A 21550-nucleotide genomic window follows, 5' to 3' on the forward strand; every position below is an offset into this window, starting at 1 on the left:
TCTCCACTTGCATTACTTATTTTAGTTATTTGAATAGTCTTCCTTTTTTTTTTTTTTTTGTCAGTTAGCTAAAGGCTTCTCAATTTTGTTGACCTTTTTAAAGAACCAACTTTTAAACAATAGACTTTATTGTTTTTCTGTTATCTTTTTTTGTCTGTGCTCTGATCTCTATTATTTCCTTCCTTCTGCTAGTGTTTTAGTTCCTTATGATGTAAAGTTGGATTATTGATTTGAGATCCTTCTTTAATACAGCATTTGCCGCGGTGAACTCCCTCTGAGACTGGCTCTCACTGCCTCCCTAAGTTTTGTCTAATGTGCTTTTCGTCACATTGATTTAGAGCCGCAAAACCAACTTAGATGTTTCATGTCGTTGAAAAAGCTCTCAATGACGTTAGGGGAGCAGCTGCAGACTTTTTGTGACTTAGTATTTTAGAAATTTTGCTGCAATATCTGTAATTAGATAGAGCCGAATGGTTAGCAGCAGACGTATTCGAGTCACACACCACTGAAGTACGGTACCAGCGGCAAACCCACAGGGGCTGCAGCAACCTCAAAGTGTGTTACCAGTGCCAGATCTGCAGCGGGCTGCAGCAACCTCAGTTCTGGCCTTCTCAGAAGAGAGACTTCAACTGAGGAGCCTAAAGCAGAAGGAGAGACAGAGGCACGTCTCAGAGCAGGAGTGAGTTTATCAGAGAGCTTCAGAACAGGAAGAAAGGGAAGGAAAGCACACTGGGAAGAGGCCGAGCGGAGACCTGAGAGGTCACGTGCATGGCTCACCTTTGGCTTGGGGTCTCCCACTGTTGTGGGACTTTTGCTCAGTTCAGCTAAAGACGGGGTCCTTGTCACACTGCCACAAAAGATGAGGCTTGTAGACAATTTGAAGGGTGAGAAAGGCAGGGTTTTATTGGGTAGAAAGGAAGAAAAGGGGAAACAGAGGCTCTCAGTGAAGCGAGAGGGTGTTTCCCGCCAGTACACTTCCCACCTCACCGAATGGATCCCAGGTTCACCCGGGAGGAGGAGGGGCCGGGCTCCTCCCCGCTGCAAATGGCGTGAGCCTCTGTGTCTCCCCCGCAGTGCGCATTCCTCCCAGTGAGCAGGCCGGTCGGAGAGTCTCTGGGGGCCGCTTCCCACCTGGCTGTCTCAATACATGGCCGACTTCCAGGGTCTTGCCTGATTTCTCCCCAGACGCTTCCCTGGCGGTGGGCTGTCTGCATGCACGGTGGCTGCCCGCACTTGGGAGGGCCGCACGCCCAGGGTACTTACTGGAGTTTTGCACGTGCTCACTTGAGGTCGTCCCTTACCAGTCGCGTGTTCCTAGAGGGAGGTCATAGGCCAGGGAAGCTCCGCCATTTTGCCTCGTAGTGCGTGTGCTTGAGCCCGCTCGCCCAACTCCTGAGATCTCATCGGGAAGCTGCTCATCACCAGTTTCAGGTTTTTTCTGTCTCTTGGGAGGCGGCCTTTCCCTGGTGCTGGCTGAGACCAATTATTATTTTAGAGAGACGGTTAACAGCTGCCTGACCGTCACCTCATGGCTGCCTGAAGTTCCTGGTGCGGGGCGGGGGCCTCTCCTGTCCCGCTCATGTTTGACTAGCTACCTACTATAACAAAATGAAAAGCAAAATGATGTCAACCTAAAAGGAAGAAGCTGAGGCAAAATTGGTATAAGTAGAGAGTTTGCCTGGGCCAAGCTTGAAGGTTGTCATCCGGAAGCATCGATTCAAGTGGTCCTGAACATGCATTCCAATTAGAGGCAGTTCCAAGTGGGTTTTTAAAGGGAAATAAGAGGCAGTTCCTGAGTTGTTTGCCAAGAATTTACATTAAAATAACTTAAGCTATTAATTGGCTGTATATTGTTAAGCTTTAGAATGTGGGCGATAGTGGCCGGTACAACATTGTCAGGTTAATTTACAGCAGCTATGGCAATAGCAAGCAGTTTAAGGAGACTCAGAGGGGGAGTTTCTTAGCTCGTGGTGAAAGACTGTCTTGCAACTTTCAAATATACGTGTCATTTACTTGCGTTACTTTAGGAGAAAGAGAAGACGCTGCTTCTGCACCAGTGGCCCACGGCTGACTTCCAAGGCGGCGGGACGACCGAAGGATATTTTCTTCCAGGTTTGTAGCAGGACCGACAGACCCATGGGCTCCAGGTACAAGGAAAGGGAAGGACTTGAGCCCAACTTTAAACATGTGTTGCTTTTAAATTCCCGTGCCCTGACATGAAGCCACCTGGCAATAACTCCAGATAATGTCTGTTTTCAGGCACCTGAGTGCTCTTCAGGAATAAGCTCATGAAATTCCTTTTCAATATACAAAGAAGCCAGAGCCGGGACCTTCTGACTGTCCAGGAAAAAAGTCAAACTCTGTGAACTATTTGAAGGGATTGATGCTGGGCCACATGTGAGGAGCGTGATGCGTGACCCAGCCGCAGGAGGTCCTGAGAACATGGGCCCACGGTCGTTGGTTTACAGCTTCGTTTCGTACATTTTAGGGGAACAGGAGTTACAGGCAGAGACATCACAATACGTGTCTGGTGCACACTGGTTTGGTCCAGAAGGTGGGACAACTCAGAGGGGAGGCTTCCAGGTCACTGGCAGATTCAAAGACTTTCTGATTGACAATTTGTTGAAAGAGTTATTATCTAAAGACCTGGAATCGATAGAAAGGAATGTCCAGGTTTAGATGAGGAGTTGTGGAGACCAGGGTTTTTATCTTGCAGATGCAGCCTCCAGGCTTCCAAGCTCTTATCAGACAAAAAGGCACCAGACTCTTGGTTAATTCTCCCCTGGCTCAGGGAACAGCCCTGGAGAGGGAAACGGGGATTCTCAACAGGATGTAGTTTTTCCCCGCAAGAGACAGCTGCACGGGCCCCACTTCAAAGTGTGTTGAAGAAAGATATTTGGGTATAAAATGCCTGGATCTCTTTCAGGCCTGCGATCTGTCGTGTGCTGCTTTGGTAGAGTCAGACTGGAACTTGGTATCTTACTGCTACAGAGCGTCCACTCCGTCAGCCCTCAGAGCTCTGTTTTCATGTGGATGCTGGTCCATTGTGCCTGGCTCCAAAGGCAGAAGGGATGTGATGAGACCTGTCCACCCTTGCCCCCTACCACCCCCGACCCCACCAAACTAGTTTTCCAGGTACACTTCGGAAGGCCCTGGGCCAAGAGGAGGGTCCATTCAGTCGGTTGGGGGGCTTACAGTGTTACTTTTGGTGTCGTGAACCTTGTCCAGGGCCACACACCCCTGAGTCCAGAGTGGACACTGTCACCCCTGGTCGTGGCTGCCGTGAAGTCTGGCCTCTCGGCTGTGCTGACAGATAAATCGCATTTTTCTACCTCCACAAAAAACATGGACACAAAACAGCTGCAAAACAAACGTACAAAAACACATACTGACTTTAGAACAATAGAATCATATTAGAATACCAATTCATGTTTATAGAAAAAAAATTGTCTGCTAAAAAAGTTATCCCTGTTAAGAGTCCTCATGTGTATTTGGGAAATCTTTAAATGCTGTGGAATAGAAAAGTGGAACCTACCTTGAGCATTTAGAGTCTATTTAGAGAGGCAAAGTTGATTTAAAATAATAAACAAAAGTGTGGCCACGTGTAATTACTAAGTTGAGTACTAACCCCAGCAGTGTGTGTGGCTTGCTGGTCCTGCAAGCACGAGCCCGACGCACACAGCAAGTCCTTCCACTGAGAGGCTAGGCTGCGGCAGAGAAAGGGTTAATCCTGGGGTGGCTGAGCCGGAGATGGGGATGCAGCCGCAGACCCACCTCCCTGAGGAGTTTGGGAGTCTTGAGGGTTTTGGAGAGGACGGAAGTGTGGAGATGGCTGACTGCCGGAAGAGCGCAGGGTCTTGGGAAGGCATTCCTGGGCCGGTCCCTATCGCGCTCCTCTGTGGGGGACTCCACACTGGTCGCTGGCATTCAGGGTCTGAGAAACATCCTAAGTGATCCTTCAACCAAAGCCTTAGGATTCTTACGTCAGAGACCCCATCTACAGGAGCGATGGGGTCCAGGCAACTTTTAACAACAAGGACGTGGCCAGGGCACAGCCTGGTTACTGCTCAGTTATAACCACATTCTGTCCACAACCGGGCATGTGATTCTTGTCAGCCCTGGGGGGTGTTTCACGAGGACAGAGATGTGGATCAGAGCACCAGGACCCACCCTGCTGGCTTCGTGCACTTGGGGGCACTGACGGCCCACGGGGCGCCCTGTGAAGGCTGGGTGGGGCTCCCCTCCCAGCAGGCAGGTGTTTTCTGCGTGTGCCCCGAAGGCGGACACCTTTGCCTCTGAGTGTCACATGGCTCTGCTGCCCGTGCGGAGACTCGGGAGCTGTTCCCGTGCTGCGGGCGCCAAGCGTGTGGACTCCCAAGCACGCACATGGCGCTGTGTCCTCGGCTGCGGGGGAGCTTTCCATGGAACTCCTGAAAGGACCCCGAGTCCTGCTCTCCGATCTTTAATACGTGGAAACACAGGGCTGTGTCTGTGAACGCAGAATTCTCCAAGCAGATGGAGAGTGAGAGACAGCAACCAGCAAGCAGACAAGACAGCTGGAGGGGCCACGCAGGTCCACAGCTCACATCAGCCCTGCGGGGCATGCGCCGGCCTGGGCACCTGAGAAGCCACGGTTCCACCTCAGGGGCACTGTGATGGGCAGCTTAGTCTGGGAGGTCCGAGGGCGCCTTTGATGAGGGATCGGGCGGCTCCAAGGACACCCCTTCTTCTCCCTCCCAGGGGCTGAGGACGACCTGATGCTCCGTGCTGCGCTCTATGGCCTGCTCTTCCACAGCCACGCCGACCAGGACGACTGGGAGGGTGGCCTCAAGGTGCTGGACGAGGCCGTGCAGGTGCTGCCAAGGACAGCCCACCGCCTGTGAGTGCTCCAGACACTGCATCCCCACCGGGGAGTGCTCCCCCACCTGGAGTGTGCTCCCCCCACCGCCTGCTGCACCCCCGCCTGGCGTGTGCTCCCCTGCTCCTCGCTGCCCCCCTCTGCCTGGGCCTCCGCAGGTTCCCACTTGTGCTGGAAGACTTGACTTCCCCAGAAGAATTCAACACAGGGAGAGCGGGGACTGAAAACCCCACGCAGCCCCGAGACCCCCACTCCCCTGGACTCTGCTTTGCTTTGTCTTTTTCAGCAGGAAGTGGAGGAGTAAGTCCGGGCCGCATCACACACGTTGAAAATTCTGCCACCCGATCCCGACGTTGGTTTCTCACCTTCCCTTTCTTTAGCTTGATCTTCAAGCACATGGTCATCGTGAAGGCCAAGCTGGGGCAGAATTTCTCGATGGAAATACAGAAATTCAAGGCCGAGAGTGAGGACTACTTGGCGCGCATGTGGCACCGCCTGGCCCTGAACTCGCCGAGCGTGTCTGGAAAGCTGGCCTGCTACAACAGCGCCATCCAGGCCTTGCAGGTGCGAAGCCCTGAGCGTGGGTGCACGTGGTAAAATGTGTCCTTTAGCAAAAGGGAGAACCGTGTGGACAGAAGCTCAGCCGGGACCTGGCGTGGGCGGCACGTAGAGCAGCCACGGCTGATGGTGCAGAGAATGTGCCGTGCGGCCCCGGGCACTCCTCTGGCCGACCAGTCAGGGATGATGGCTGGAGCTGGTTTCAGTGGTCCCTTTCCAGCATAGAGGGGTCGTGGTCAGGTCCTTGTCCCTGAGCAGGGTGAGGGGGCCAGAGGGTGATGCCCCAAGTAGAAGCGCCCTGGAGGCCCAGGGGCCCAGATGGGCGGGTGGCTGCACAGGGGAGCAGGGCTCTGCAGGGCCCTGGGATGTGGGCGTTCTGGGGACGTTGGCGTCTCTTCCCCACCCCCAGGAAGGTGAGACGGGTGTTCCCCTCGATGCACTTGGGGTGGGCTCGGGAGGAGGTGGGCGCTTTGGCGTTGATTTGATGCCTCTGCTTGTCAGAAGCAAGGGCCATGTGGTGCGTACCCGAGAACTTCATCTCGGGGATGAAAAGGCATCCCATGAACCTTTCAACATTAGTGAAGATCTTAAAAGGCTTTTCTGTTAGGCAGGCTGTTTCTCCAGCTCAGAGCAATCCTCCCCTGAGGTCTTTGGATTGCTCTGGTGTCCAGGCAGCCCTTAGCGTTGGGAACTGAGGATGACTGGGGGTCTCTGACGGTGCTGTGTGAGTGCCAGCTCAGGGCACTGGGCAGTCAAGGCAGACGCCCGGGTACCACCATGGGGGAGCCACAGGGAGCCACTGCGCCTCTCTCCGGGGAGCCAGAGGCCACGTCGTTCCTCAGCAGTTGCCCTGCTGGGGTTGGTGGGGATCAGGCGAGGACCTGGCCTCCTCCAGGGAAAGCAGGAAGGGCCTGAGGAGGGGAGGCTGCGGGGTGACTGGGGAAGGCAGGACCCAGCCGAGTCGCACTGGCCGTCGGGGCAGAAGCCCTTGAAAGTGTTTTCTGTCTTCACTTACCCGAGTCCTTCCTCCAGTTGTCTGTTTTTGTTAAAGGTACAATGTGATGTTTTTAGTGAATTCTCAGAGTTATATAATCATCACCCACACACAATTTTAGAAGGTTTCATCACCTCCCAGAAACCCTGCATCCATCAGCACTCACTCCCCCTCCTTCCCTACCCTGCATCCATCAGCACTCACTCCCCCTCCTTCCCTATGTCCATCGGCCCCAGCAAGCTGCGGACCTGGACATTTTCTGTAAACAGAGCCAAGCATTACGTGGTCCTTCATTCAGCATGACATCGCCCAGGGCCATCCCCATCATTCTCGTTTAGGGCTGAGTCATATTCCGTTCCGTGTCTCACAGTCCACGCCCGGCTGTTTGTTGTTTCCCATGATCTGCCTGCTGTGACGAAAGGTGCGGTCAGCATTTGCTCCCGAGTTCTGGCGTGGCCCCTCCTCGTCCCCTGGGGGCACAGCCCAGTAGTGGAGCTGCTGGGCACACGGTGGCCCTGTGTGGGGCCATGAGATGAAGTGCCAGATCGTCTCCCACAGCGGCCTCACAGGGTTGCCTTCCCACCTGCCGGCGGTTTCTCCACACGCTCACCAGCTCTCGATGTCGTCTGACGGTTCTGGCTGTGCCGGTGGGTGTGAAGGGGGTGTCTCCTCGTGTTTGGTGTGCCTGCATTTTCCCAGCCACTCATGATGGGGTGCATATTCCCACGTGCTCATGGGCCATTTGTAGGTGGTTGGAGAAGTGTTCATTGCAGTCCTTTGCCCATTTTTAATCTGGTGGTTTGGTTTTCGTTGCCTTATAGGAGCTCATGGTGTATTGTGGATGCAGGTTCTTTAGCAGGAGCATCATCTGCAAACCCTTTCTCATTCTGTGAGCTGCTTTTTCAACCACTTCTTCACTTCCTGGATGGCATGACTTGTGGCACAAACATGTTTTAAATTGTGATGAAATTCTAGTTGTCTGTTTCTTGTTTTGTTGCTTGTGTTTCTGGCGTTGTATCTGCAAAACTGTTGCATAACCCAAGGTCTTGAAGATTTGTTCCCGTTTTCTTCTGAGTTTTATAGTTGTAGCTGTTACATTTATGAGTTATACGGTGTGAGGCAGGGTCCCCAGCACTCCTCAGCCTGTGGACTCCAGTGGCCCCACACTTCTGTTGAGAAGATGACCCGCTCTCCCTTGAACCTCCCCATCAGGGCCAAGGCCCTCCCCAATGTCCACAGCTTTTGTGGGAGCCACCGCCAGCCTCCACAGCTGCTCCCTTCCTTCCCCATCCATGGCATCCTTCATGTGGCTCCCAGGCCCCACCACCTCACCAGTTCCCCATCCTTCTCCCCTTCCCACCTCTTCATGACAGAGAAGGCCCTGGGCTAAGGGCAGGACCTTGGCCATCTGATCTCACCCCACGTCCTGAACTAAACATGGCTGCTGCCCATTTTCCCCACAAGCACTTCTCTAGCCCAGACCCTGCCCCTAGACCTGTGAATCCTGCTGCCTGCCTGGCCCCGCCCTGGGGCCAGCGTCTTGCCCAAAACCAAATGCCTACTTTTCCCACCATTCTTCCTCTTGCCTTTCCCCTCGAGATGTTGCAGCTCCATCCTCCAGTGGCTGGACTCACACCCAACACCCACAACAAACCCACACCTTGCACCTAGACCCACAGACACACGCGACATAACACCCCACAGGCTGCAACTTCACACCTGTAACGCATATCTCATGTACACCATTCACTCCCAATACCCCCAAACACAACTCACACCCCACATCCCACACACACCACACATCCCACATCCCACACACACCACACATCCCACTCACGCCCACATCCTGAACACACCACTCACACCCCACCTCCCACACACACACCACTCACACCCCACATCCCACACACACACCACACACCCCACATCCCACACACACCACTCACACCCACATCCCACACACACCACTCACACCCCACATCCCACACACCACTCACACCCCACATCCCACACACACACATCCCACACCCTCCCACACCCCTCCACGCTCACACCTGCCCATCCAACACTCCATTATGGGCTTTGCCCTGAGATTTGTCCAGACCCCCTCTCCTTGCTGCCCTGGGCTCTTTTCCGTCTCCCTGTGTGGGCAGCGCTAACCTCTTCTTGGCTCACCCCGGCCTGTTCTCTGCAGAGCAGTGGGAGGCTCCCCAGGTCCAGGTCAGAGCTGCTGTCCGCATTCTCCAGCCCACAGTGCTGTGGCTCAGTCCCTTCCTGTCTTACCCGCACTGCAGGGCCTTGCACCCCTGCCCGGAGCACCCTCTCCACAAACACCCCCCATGGTATTTCTCAGTGCCTCAAGGCTCTCCTCAGCTTCCGCCGGGTGAGGCCCCTTCCTCCTACCACTGGCTCTCTGGTCCTGAGCCATGTGTCCTGCAGAGCGTCTGTGCTTTGAGGCCCACAGGCACCTGCTTATGACGGCCGATGCAGCGTGAGTGCCGGGCACAGAGGGAACCCCCAGCAGATTCGTGGGCTGAATAAGTGGCATGGGCCAGCGCTCAGAGAGCCACAGATATTTGGCAGCAGAAATGAAGTGGCGGCGACACCCATGCGAGGTCCACCCTGCTGGAAAAGACTGTGGCTGTGGCCTCGGCAACACCTGTGGTGGGGAGGGTGCGGTACAGGCTAACCCCAGCCGGCAGGGCTGGGCGGAGGGAAAGGGCGCAGGGCTAACCCCTGGCCGGGCGGGCTGCAGAGGGTGCTGGGCAGGCTGGGTCCCGCCGGGCGGGCTGGCGGAGGGTGCTGCAGGCTAACCCCGGACACGGGTGGGGCTGGGCGGAGGGTGCGGTGCAGGCTAACCCCGGCCGGCGGGGCTGCGGAGGGTGCGGTGCAGGCTAACCCCGGCCGGCGGGGCTGCGGAGGGTGCGGTGCAGGCTAACCCTGCCTGCAGAGGGTAATGCAGGCACCCCGCCTGGCTAGGCTGGGGCTTGCCTGCAGCCAGGGTTAGTGGTCTCAATGGGAGCCTGTAGCTGCACGTGGCCAAGTCTGCCCCGGCTGGGCCTTGGACTGGACTGCATCTGGACGCAGGACAGGGCAAATGACTCTGGAGGAGGCTGCCCTTTCCAGCAGGGACGCGGGGCTGCCCGCAGAACCACCCACACAGGGCCACCCACAGGCAGGGCGACAGCAGGACCCCTGTCCCGTGTCCTCTTGTGGTGCAGGGAATGCCTGGGGACCCAGGAGGCCCCAGGAGGTGGCACCTGCAGAGGGTGAGGAGACAGGGAAGGATTCGCCAAACTGCAGCCTGCCCACACGCTGCCTGTGAAAAGAAACAGCAGCGCCATCTCGCCTGTGCCTGAAACGTCCCAATGAGCCTAAACGGCAGCTTGACCTCGTTAGAGGCAGCCTCCAAACGGTCACTGTGGGATAAGAATGAACCTTTTCTTCTAGAAAGTGAGCAATGAAAGTGTTCACTGCATCAGGAAAGCCTCGAGGGCTATCGCGAGGGTGTCACCCTCTCTGTTCACCCCCACAGAAGCCTGAGACGGAGTGGCAGAAGGTGGAGTACCTCATGGAGTTCGGCCAGTGGCTCCACCACAGACACTTTCCTCTTGAGGACGTGGTCTTCCACCTCCGCTGGGCCGTCGAGATCCTGCTGGCCATGAAGCCGCCCAGCGACGCCCCGGAGGCAGAGCCCACGCCGGACGGTGAGCCCACTCCGCTGGCAGGGTGCCGACCCCACGCAGCTCCCCCAGAGCTCTGCTTCACGCTCCGTGGCTGGACGGCCGTTGGGGATCCACGTGTCCGTGCAGGCTTTGGAGGCCAGGAGCCCCGATGCGTCACAGCGCTGTCCTCTGCGGGGGCCCTGAGGGACTTTCACAGAAAGGTTCTGTCCAGGTCAGGGAGAAGCCATGTCCTCAGGCACACAGCTGGGCCGGCTCGGAGGCCGCCTTCCTCAGGAGGCTGGGGGAGACCTCAGACCCTGTGGGCACCTCAGCCATCCCCAAAGTGGCTTCCGACTCGAGGTAGGGGCTCCGTTCTCCAGCTGCTCCTCCTCCGCAGGCCCCTGGCCACACGGCCCCTGCTCACAGCAGTGCAGGGAGGTAGGGGTTTGCTGGTAAGTGGGGACCTGGGCAGACGATGGCAGCCCCACTGGCATCGTCCAGAGCGTAAACACCGCCAGTGCCTGGGCATCAGCTCAGGGTGACCCGGGGCAGAAACTCTGTGGGGAGCGCAGGTGCGCCTGGAGAGTCCCATGGGGTGGTTCCCGCAGGCCTGCCATGAAGAGCAGAGGCTGGCAGAGCCCAGCGAGGGTGGCCACTGCACACACATGCACACACGCACACACATGTACACACGCACACAAATGCACACACGCACACACACACGTGCGCGTGCACACACATGCACACACGCGCGCACACACACGTGCACACAGCCGGGCCGTCCTAGAGCACTTGTCAATGCTGGCTTGCTCAGGGCCACCCTCCCCGTGGCTGCTGCTCCTAGCCCCCTGTCGGGATGAGTGAGGGCCCTGCTCAGAACTCCCAGGCCCTCGGGACAGTCTGGGACAGGAACGGGATGCCCAGGCCAGGTGCAGCTCATGAGGCTTCCAGGACACACAGGGCAGCAGGAGAGCCCTCAGGGCCTGGGGACCTGGGGCTGGAGCTGAGAGTGGAGCCGCCCCTGGGGGTGAGGGGGTGGCCAAGCTCAGCCTTCGCAGAGTAAGTGCAACACGTGGCTCTTCCCCTGGCTCCCGGCCCTCAGCAGAGTGGAGCACCGGGGGTCGGCGAGGCACTGGACAGTCCCCGCAGCCTCAGGAAGGGAAGGGAGTGGCCTGGGGCCCACAGACCCGTAGCCGGGCCTGCTCTCAGCCTCGGGCACCCCGTGTTTCAGGGGAGTACATGGCCATGCAGATGCCCCCACAGAGCTCCGTGTCCGAGGCCGGGGAGGTGGTGTCCTTGGAGCAGCTACATAGCGTGCGGCAGCTGGAGGCGCTGGCCCGTGTGCACATCCTGCTGGCACTGGTGCTGTCGCCGGGTGCCGAGGGCTACGAGGACTGCTGCCTTGCAGCCTATGCCTTCTTCAGGCACATCTGGCAGGTGAGGCCCAGCGAAGGCTCCGCTGTCCCTGCAATGCCTCCCGGGACGGACTGTGGGCTGGGGAAACTGCAGTGAGCATTCTAAAGGCATCAGAGCCTTTCCCAGCATTTCCTAAAGACCTCTGAGATGTGAGCAGTTTCCTGCGACATCCGGGTTCTTCCTCTCTACCAGATGATTTCCATTGGCGTGAAAACAAGAGACTCCCCTCTTCACTCCTGCACCCTCCACATTCCCAGCACTCCCCAAGGGAGGGCTCATGGCTCCCTCCAGATCAGCCAGTCCTCCCTGACACCCGCCCCAGTGCCCTTGCCGACCATCACCCAAAACTGCCTCTGCCTGGCTTGCCACGCCCAGGCAGCAGCAGGCGCCTCTGTTGGCAGCTGGGGCCCAACAGCTCCTGAACCGCCCGCTGACGGGGCTTCCAGAACCTTCTTCTGTGCCCCACTCCCACCCCCCTCCTTATCCTGCTCCTCCTACCACCTCTCCCTGTGAAGCCCACCAGGAGCACTGTTGGGGGCCGCCCCGTGCGCCTGTCCAGGCCTCCCGCAGGCTACACCCAGCAGGGCAGCGCCAGGCATGGCAGGCCTTTCTTCTGAGGACAAGTTTGCCCGGAACCCCCATAGGGCATCTCGGGATCAACAGGGACACGGCCCAGCCATGGGCAGAGCAGGAAAGGCAGGGAGGCCCCCTCATCCCGTCTTCAGAATGTTCCACGCCAGCCCCCCACCAGCCTCCACCACTGCCAGACCTGGGGCCATGGGCGCCCAAGCCGCCATTCTTTGTGACCCTTCTAGGAGAATCGCTCAACATTATTCTCATGGGTTCTTAATTAGAGACCTTGAACTCATTCACCCGTGGAGTGGCAAGTCCCCCCCAGGGCCAGCCACACCTGCTCCAAACGCCCACACGTGTCAGGGCTGCGAGGGGCCAGCCACACCTGCTCCAAACGCCCACATGTGTCAGGGCTGTGAGGGGCCGGCAGGGCCTGCCAAGGAGACGTGCCCAGTGTCCTCCCTGCCTGGGCACAGCCCCGACAAGAGCCGCTGCAGGGAAGGTGTGGGATGGTCAGCAGGGAGCCCCAGGGCCAGGGGTGTCCTGCTGTGGAGTGAGACTGAGGGACACCCGCGGAGCCAGTGTGCTCATGGGCATGTCCCTGCAGCCCCCAGTGCCCACACCCCCGGCCAGCCCCGCTCTGTGCTCTAGGGGCCTCACCTGACAGTAGCTGACAGGACGTAAGACCACCAGAGCGCTAAAGCTTGGGGAGCCCTGTGGGTCTGAGCGTCCCTCACCCAGGAGTGGAGGGTGGGCGGAGTGGGTGGTGGGTGGGTTTTCAGTGCTGCAAACGTGGATTTCATCCCTGCCCAGGTTTCCTTGATGACAGCAGGAAAATCAGTTCTAGAAAGCGGACCCCTGGCAGCAACCAGCTCACATCTGTTATTGCCTAAAAAAGAGAAGGAGAATGAGAGGAGTAAAGAGAAGGAGAAGGAGAAGGGAAAGGAGGAGAAAGCCAAGGAGCCCAAGCAGGTGGTGCCCAGGCGGCCGCGGTGGAGAGGCCGGGCCCAGGATGGCCTGTGCCTCAGTTTCCCTGCCTGTCAGGGTTCTCGGAGGAGCCCCAGGTGGCCTCAGTGCTGAGGCTGGGCCCTGGCCGGCCTCTGTGCCCCGGTTTCTCTCCCTGTCAAGGTTCTTGGAGGACAATGTGAGGGAATGTCTGTAAAGCACCCTGGTTTGTCCCTGGCAGGAATCCCAGGCCTGGAGCTAGCCACGTAACGCATGCGGCTTGCACAAAGCACGTTGTCCCAGGTCTGCCAGGCTCGGAGGCCATGGCAGTAGACACAGCCCAGGGTCTGGGTCCCAGAGCAGTGAGAAAAGTGGTTTTTTAATCCCACGAAACCTTTCTCTCTGCAAGTATCCACTTCTGAAAGTGCTGGGCAGAGAAACCACTTGGCCGCCCAGCTTCCCAGAGCGGGACGCTCACACCTGGACCCTGGCACGAGCACTGCTGAGCTCACCAGTCAGCTGTCACTGAGGGGAGACGCAGGAGGCAGAGGCTGCAGAGCCTTAGCTCCTGGAAGTCCTGAGCCTGGGCACCCCCAGGCCAACTCTGGCTGTGCACAGGGCAGAAAGCTTTGCGTGCACTGCCTGGAAACAGTGTCAGAGGCTGGATCTGGGTGCTCGCTGGGGTCTGCTGGTCGGAGGGATGCCGGCTCCCCAGGGCTGTGGCCTACCTGCTGCACAGCCATGCCGGTGGGGGCGGGGGGGCGGCGTCTGCTGTTTCCACCGTTTCAGGGAAATCCTGCATTCTTGCCTTTCTAGTGCCAAAGCCCAGCTCCTAACAAACAACTGGAAGACTTACCCACGAGCATAGAAGAGTGGGCTTCCTACTCCTGCCCCGAGGAAGTGCTGTCTGTGCTGAAACAGGACAGAAGTGACTCTACTGTTAACCCCTCAAGTATCCAGAAGCCGGTACGTTGACATAAGGAAAAGGCTCAAGACCTTCGTCACAGCATGGTGTCCCCTGACCTGTCCCCAGGTCCAGTTTCCACTGTGAACTGTAGCCAGAAAAAGGAGGACAGGACAGAGTTCCATCAGCCCCCAGCCCCCTACAGGCCCTCCCAGCACCACTGTCTGCCCCTAACTACCGACACCCAGGAAAGCCTTCCTTCTTCCCCACCCAAGTCCAACACGCACCTAGCGAGACAGGACAGGTGTTCATGACAAGCTCCCACAGCCGGGTGCTTAAAACAGCAGGAACTGATCCCCTCACAGTTCTGGAGGCCGGAAGCTGAAAATCAGTTTCCCTGGGCCCAAATCCAGGTGTCGGGAGGGTGACACCCTCCAAGGGGCCCGGGGAAGATCCCTCTTGTCTCATCCCAGTCGGCCTCTGTGGTCACATGGCCTCCTCTTTTGTGCAGATCAAATCTCCCGCTCCCTCCCACAGAATTACATTTAGGGCTCACCTGGACTATCCCGGAGACCCTCCCCACCTCGGAGTCCTCACCTTATCACATCCGCAAGTCCTTTTCGCCATTCTGTGGTCATGCACACAGCTCCAGGGGCTAGGACTGGGTGTCCACTAGATCTCTGTGCCTTGTTGGGGTGGATTCTCTTTGGTGAGCGTCCTTCACCTGAGACTCCGTCTGTGGGACCTGCTAGGCTTGCTGTGTCCCCATGATTTGTTTCGTGCATTGCTGTGGGTGGCCTATTGGGTGGACAGGCCATGGTCTGTCTGAGTTTGTTTCATGCGTTGCTGTGGGTGGCAATTATGTGGACAGGCCATGGTCTATGTTTGTTTCCATGCATTGTTGTGGGTTGCCCATTGCATGGACAGGCCATGGTCTGTCGATGTGTTTCGTGCATTGCTGTGGGTGGCAATTATGTGGACAGGCCATGGTCTGTGTTTCATGCATCGCTGTGGGTGGCCCATTGCGTGGACAGGCCATGGTTCGTCCATCCACCTGCTGGTGGATGGGCTGTTTCCGGTTAACAGCTACTACATGAAGCTTTTGTGACTATCCGTGCACTGTGTCCTGGTGCCCACATGCCCCCATGCCTGGAGGACACACCCATCACAGACTTTCTGGACCATGGAGGATGTGAATCTCCACCTGTGATGTTTAGTGCCACACTGCCATGCTGCCCTCCACAGTGGTCATTCAGTTCACTGCTGTGCCTGCCATGGGTAGAGTGGCCCTGTGCAGATCTCTGCTGATGACACTCCCCTCAATCTCAGCAGCCAGTGGGTGGGCAGTGGCATTCCCCAACGTTTAACAGGACATTCCTGGCCACAGTGAGGTTGGCCTTCAGTGCTTCCTATCCTTGGAGGTCCTCTCTTGTGTTGTGCCCTCCAGGCTATTGCCCATATTTAATTAAGCTTTCTGAGTTTTCTTTATTGGTTTGAAGGAATCTTTTATTCTGGAAAATCACATGAGCAGCCATGTGACCAGCAGATCCGCCTCCACTTCATGCCTTGCCTTTCCACTCTGTTAAGGAGGTCTTTTTGGGAACAGGGATTAGTAGTTTTAATGTAATAAGAGTCATTAGTCTTTTCCTTTGTAATTAGTCAGTTTTTTGTGTGTCCTTTTTTTGTTTTCATTTCTGGAGGTTGTACAGATACTCTGTTATAGTATTTTTCCAAAAAGTAGAAATATTTTGCACCTTTATAGTTTTGCCTGTCACCTGAACTTGATGTGTGTGTGGCGTGAGGTAGGGGTCAAGCCTCAAGCTTGGCAGTCAGGGTGTCCCGTTGTTCTGACACCACTTCCTGAAATGTCACTGGCCACCTTCCCTGCTGGCTGCACTGGGCATGAGCAGGTGCCCACCTGTGCATGGGGTTGCTTTGGGGTCTCTCTTGCTTTCTGTTAGTTTTTTGTCCTTGCAGCATCATCTCAGTGTCAATTACTGAGCTTCACAACCATGAGTATTTGGTAAAGAAAATCTCCTTACCTCATTCTTCAGGACGGTTGGGCTACTCTTTTTATTCTCCATTGCATGTCCATGTGTATTTTAGAATCAGTGTGTCAGACCCATCACAAACCCTGGTAAAGTTTTTACTGACATTGCATTGAATCTGTAAGTTACTTTGTGGAGGACCGACATTGTTATGGTGTTGAGCGTTTTGATCCATGGACATGGCCTGTCTCTGCATTGACTTAGGTCATCTTCAACGTCTCTTAACAATAGACCAGAGTTTTCTACATGGCAGTTATACATGTCAGATTTATTTCTGTGTATTTGAAACGTTTGATGCTGTTGTAAATATAGCTTTGTTTTTTCATGTTTAAACTCCAGATAAACTGTGGAAATGTAATTGTTTTCATTTTGGCCTTGTAAGCATCCATTTTGTTAAGCTCTTTATAACTTTAGTAATTTGTCTGTAGATTATTTTGGATTTTGTGTGTACATTGTCATTTTATCTGCAAACACATTTTTCTTTTTTAGTTTCCACTCTTTACACTGTTTTTTCTTTACCTTGCTTTATATTCTGGCAAGGACCTCCAGTATGAGGTTGAATAAAAATGGTGATAACATCTATTTTTATGTTGCGCGCCCTATCCCAAAGGAAAGTTTCCAACATTTTACTCGGAAGTATAATTGATGTTTGTTGTAGGTTTTTATAGATCTTTATTGATTAAGGAAGTTTATTTCTATTCGCTAAGAATTTTAGTCATGAATGCTTTTATATTTTTATCAAATATTTTTCTCCATCTATGCAGATGGTGTTTTCCTCCTTCATTCCTTGAATTAATTACCTTGATTGTTTCTAATGATTATCACAATAGGGCAGCTTGGCTGTACTGTCACTCACTCTATGTCACCAGCTTTGGTTGGCGGCTCTTCTGTCCGGGGTATGTGCATCTGTGCTTGTGAGGAAGACGACGTTTAATTTTCCTTTCATGTGTGTCCTCCTCAGGATGTGGTAAAAGTTATGCTGGCCTTTTAGTCAGTTAGCAAGTATTCCTTTCTGACCATTGTTAGGAGAAATTTGTATAAGATTGGTAGTTATTTCATCCTTAAATGTCTGGAAGAATTCCCCGGTAAAGCCATCTGAGCCCAGAGCTTCTGTTTGAGAAAATTTTAAATTATGGATCCAATTTATTTCATAGTTATAGAATTCTTCAGAGTTTCTGTTTCTTCTTGTAACAGTTTTCATGGGTTGCATTTTTTCTGGGATGTTTTTATTTAATATGCATTTTGGATATATTGTCATGAAGTTGTTCTCAATGTCCTTGTATTACCTTTTAATACCTGTGAGATCTGTAGAGCCCTGTCACCCCTTGCTCACTCTCCCGATCAGCCTCACCAGGAGTGATCAATTCCATCGACCTCTCAAGGGACCCCATGCTTTCCAGGCTGCCCGCACGGCCCCTCTGCCTGGCTGTCATCCCTGAGGGAATGGCCTCCTCCTAGATTGCCTGGAATTCTAAGGTGCAGCCCTTCAAGAACCCAGCCTGAGAGAGAGAGTGAGAGAGTGGAGCTCTCACTTAGAAAACCCAGTTTTCTAAGCCCAGCCTGCAGCACGGTGCAGAGCGCCATGAGACCCTCGGCTGTGTCAGTGCCTGATAGCCAGGCTCATGTCCCTGGATGCATACTGACTTCCAGATCTCGGCCCAGTCATTCTTTGAATATTGATTTCCTCCAGTTCTTAGAAGTACATTTTTACAACAGGTCATCCAACTTTCCTAATTTCCCACTCAAGAGTAATGGTTTTAACAAACTGAGTCCAACATCATAGGAAGCATTAGCTCTTCTTTATATATTAAATGTTTAAGTGGTTGTGTGTGCACACAAAGAAATTCTGTCTCTAGTGAGTCAGTAGTTTTTAGTGGAAAAATGAAACAGACACATAAATTTGAATAAATCCATGAATGGGTGTGTTTCTTGTGGGGATCTTCATACTTGGGTGCTGATGTTCACAAAGATGATCACATGTGACAAAATGAAGCCCATGGGTGGAAGAGGGAAGGAAGAGAGCACAGCCTCCATCCGTCCCACAGAAGCGTGCTGAGCACCTGCTGTATGCGGACCCGTGCTGGCACGGGGAGGGAGGGGGTGCTCTGAGGAGAGACCCTTATGCTTGTGGCCTACACCCGCTCCGGTGACCTCCTGTGTGTGTTATGTGTTCATGTAGACGTACAGTTTGTATTTCCTGGACCACCTGGTCAAGGCCCTGCAGAAGATGTGCCTGCACGAACTCACGGTCCCCATCCTGCAGTTGGGGGTGCTGATTTCGGACTCCGTGGTGGGAAGCAAGGGCCTGGCGGATCTCTACCACCTTCGGTGAGTACAGTTCCTTTTTTGGAGTGTGATTTCCCCAAAGAATACAAAAATGAACAGCATGTTAAAATATTAATTCTGTAGTTGACTGTGTAAATAATAAAGTCCCTGGGACTTGCACACCAAGTAAATAAAAATATTTGAATATAAAAATGGTGTTTTTGGTTGGGATGGGAGGACTATTTGATCCCAGGAGTTTGAGAGCAGCCTGGGCAACGTAGCAAGACCCCATCTCTACAGAAAATTTAAAAAATATGTTAGCCAGGTATGATGCCACACACCTGTTGTCCCAACTACTCAGGAGGCTGAGGCAAGAGGATCACCTGAGCCTAAGAAGTCGAGGCTGCAGTGAGCTATGATCATGCCCCTGCACTCTAGCCTGGGCAACAGAGCACGACCCTATTACTAAAAATTTTAAAAATAAAATATGATATTTTTATTTTAAAATTTCTACCTGATCCTTAAGAGAATATTCTTGTTTTAAGGAAATACAGGCCTATCTTGGAGATATTGTGGGTTAGGTTCCAAAACAAAACAAATATTATAATAAAGCAAGTCACATGAACTTTTTGGCTTTCCAGAGTATATAAAAGTTAGGTTTACACTATTCTGTAGTCTATGAAGTGTGCGATAGCATTATGTCTAAAAAATGTACATACATCCATTTAAAATGTATGTGCTAAAAATGCTAAAAAGGCTGGCAATTTCTTAAAATAAGACAACAATAAAATTTGCCACATGAATCAACTCTTTCACAGATTTATCTGTAGCATGCAACACTGTTTGATAGCATTTTACCCATGGCAGAAGTTCTTTCAAAATTGGAGTCAGTCTCTTAAATGCTATTCCCACTTTATCAACTCAATGTATGGAATATTCTAGGTCCCTTTTGTCATTTCCACAGTGTTCACAGCATCTTCACCAGGAGCAGATCCCATCTCAAGAAATCACTTTCTCTGCTCGTCCGTAAGAGGCAATTCTGCATCCATTCAGGTTTTCTCTTGAGACTGTGGCAATTCAGGGCCATCTTGAGGTTCCACTTCTGATTCTGCTTCTCTTGCTGTTTCCCCCACACCTGTAGCTCCTTCTACTGAAGTCTTGAATCCTCAAAGTCATCCATGAGGGTTGGAATCAACTTCTTCCAAATTCCTGTTAATGTTGCTATTTTGGCCTCCTCCCATGAATCAGGAATGTTCTTAATGGGATCTAGAATGACGAATCCTTTCCAGAAGGTTTTCAATTCACTTTGCCCAGATCCGTCAGAAGAATCACTCTCTGTGGCCGCTGTAACTTTATTAAATGTGCTTTGTAAATAGTCAGACTTGAAAGTCGAAATGACGCCTTGATCCACGGGCTGCGTGGCTGTGGTGTTAGCCGTGGTGTTAGCAGGCATGGGACAGAATTCATCTCCTTGTACATCTCCGTGAGAGCTCTTGGGTGGCCGAAGCATTGCCAGTGAGCAGTACTATTTTGAAAGGAATCTGTTTTTCTGAGCAGTAGGTCTCAAAAGTGGGCTTTAAATATTCAGCAAACCATGCTGTCAACAGAGGCGCTGACACCAGGCTTTGTCGTCCTCTTACAGAGCACAGGCAGAGTGCATTGAGCATCATTCTTTTTTTTTATTATTTTTTTTTTAGGCAGAGTCTCGCTGTGTCACCCAGGCTGGAGTGTGGTGGCGCCATCTCAGCTCACTGCAAGCTCCACCTCCCGGGTTCACACCATTCTTCTGCCTCAGCCTCCCAAGTAGCTGGGACTACAAGCGCCCACCAACATGCCTGGCTAATTTTTTGTATTTTTTTTTCAGTGGAGACAGGGTTTCACCATGTTAGCCAGGATGGTCTCAATCTCCTGACCTCGTGATCTGCCCTCCTCGGCCTCCCAAAGTGCTGGGATTACAGGCGTGAGCCACCACGCCCGGCCAATAGAGCATCATTCTTAAAGGCCCTGGAATTTTCAGAGTGGTGAATGAGGACTGGCTTTGACTCAAAGTCCCCGGCCGCGTTAACCCCTAGCAAGAGAGTCCGCCTGTGCCTGGAAGCTTGGAAGCCAGGCATTGACTTTTCTTCGCTAGCTATGAAAGTCCTAGAAGGCATCTTCTTCCAACAGAAGGCTGTGTGGTCTGCAACTGAAATCTGTTGTTTAGCGTAGCCACCATCGATGCTCTTATTAGCTGGATCTTCTGGCTAAAGCTTCAGCTTCTCCGTCAGCACTTGCTGCTTCACCTGGCACTTTTATGTTATGGAGACGGCTTCTGTCCTTAAACCTCACGAGCCCACCTCTGCCAGCTTCAAACTTTTCTTCTGCAGCTGCCTCACGTCTCCTGGCCTTCATGGGATTGAAGAGAGTGAGGGCCTCGCTCTGGCTTAGGCTTCGGCCTAAAGGAATGTTGTGACTGGTTTGCTCTTTGGCGCAGACCGTGGAAACTTATTCATATCAGCACTGAGGTGGCTTCACTTTCTCGTCATTTGTGTTCATACGTTCCCTGTAGGAGCTTTGAATTTCCTTTCAGAACTTTCCCTTTGCACTTACAACTTGGTTAACTGGTGCAGGGCCGAGCTTCCAGTCTGTCTCCACTTCTGACACGCGTTCCTCACTGAACTGAATCATTTTTGGCTTTTCCTTTAAAGTGAGAGACGTGTGACTGTTCCTTTCTTTGGAACACTTAGAGCCCATCGCAGGGTTACTAACTGGCCTAATTTCAAAACTTCTGTGTCTTGGGGAATAGGGAGGCCCGAGGGGAGGGAGAGAAGTGGGGGAGCAGCCAAGCCGTGGAGCAGTCAGAACCCACGGGACATTTGTCGACTCAGTTCACTGTCATATATGGGCGTGGTTGATGGTGCCCAAAACAATTATAATGGTAACCGCAAAGATCACTGAACACAGATCACCGTAACAGAATCATAATAATATTTTGATTTTTTGAAATATTTTAAGAATCACCAGAATGTGACACAGAGACACCGAGTGCGGAGGTGCTGTTGGAAAATGGTGCCGATGGACTTGGTCGCTCAGGGCTGCAGTTTGTAAAATATGCAGTATCTGAGCAGCACAACAAAGCACAGTGTGATAAATGAAAGCATACCCGGGCCACTGAAGGATCTGGGAGAAAGGCCACAAGTTGCATCTTCAGCTTGCTCAGATATCCCAGGGGCGGGAGCGGGAGAGGAAGCTGGAGCAGGTGTGGTCATGGGGCCAAGAGGGGCCACCGGGGCCTGCACAGGGATGCTTCCTGGCATCTGTGCAACTTTCCTGCTTGCCTGAAAG

The 21550-nt window shown here is 53.5% G+C and overlaps 1 protein-coding gene across 2 annotated transcripts in view; it reads left to right on the plus strand.

The window, feature by feature from the left end:
• The window catches only part of CFAP46 (cilia and flagella associated protein 46), a 119997-nt gene that overhangs the window by 44686 nt on the left and 53761 nt on the right, over nucleotides 1-21550 (plus strand). For both annotated transcript variants that reach the window (XM_031651966.1, XM_021943888.2), the window contains 8 exons: nucleotides 2028-2112; nucleotides 4741-4879; nucleotides 5239-5422; nucleotides 9946-10117; nucleotides 11307-11512; nucleotides 12878-13036; nucleotides 13826-13975; nucleotides 18141-18289. In XM_031651966.1, coding sequence (XP_031507826.1) covers nucleotides 2028-2112; nucleotides 4741-4879; nucleotides 5239-5422; nucleotides 9946-10117; nucleotides 11307-11512; nucleotides 12878-13036; nucleotides 13826-13975; nucleotides 18141-18289 — 1244 coding nt within the window. The remainder of the gene's footprint in view (nucleotides 1-2027; nucleotides 2113-4740; nucleotides 4880-5238; nucleotides 5423-9945; nucleotides 10118-11306; nucleotides 11513-12877; nucleotides 13037-13825; nucleotides 13976-18140; nucleotides 18290-21550) is intronic.

Source organism: Papio anubis, chromosome 11, assembly GCF_008728515.1.
Source record: "Papio anubis isolate 15944 chromosome 11, Panubis1.0, whole genome shotgun sequence".
In the NCBI taxonomy this organism is placed as follows: Eukaryota; Metazoa; Chordata; class Mammalia; order Primates; family Cercopithecidae; genus Papio; species Papio anubis.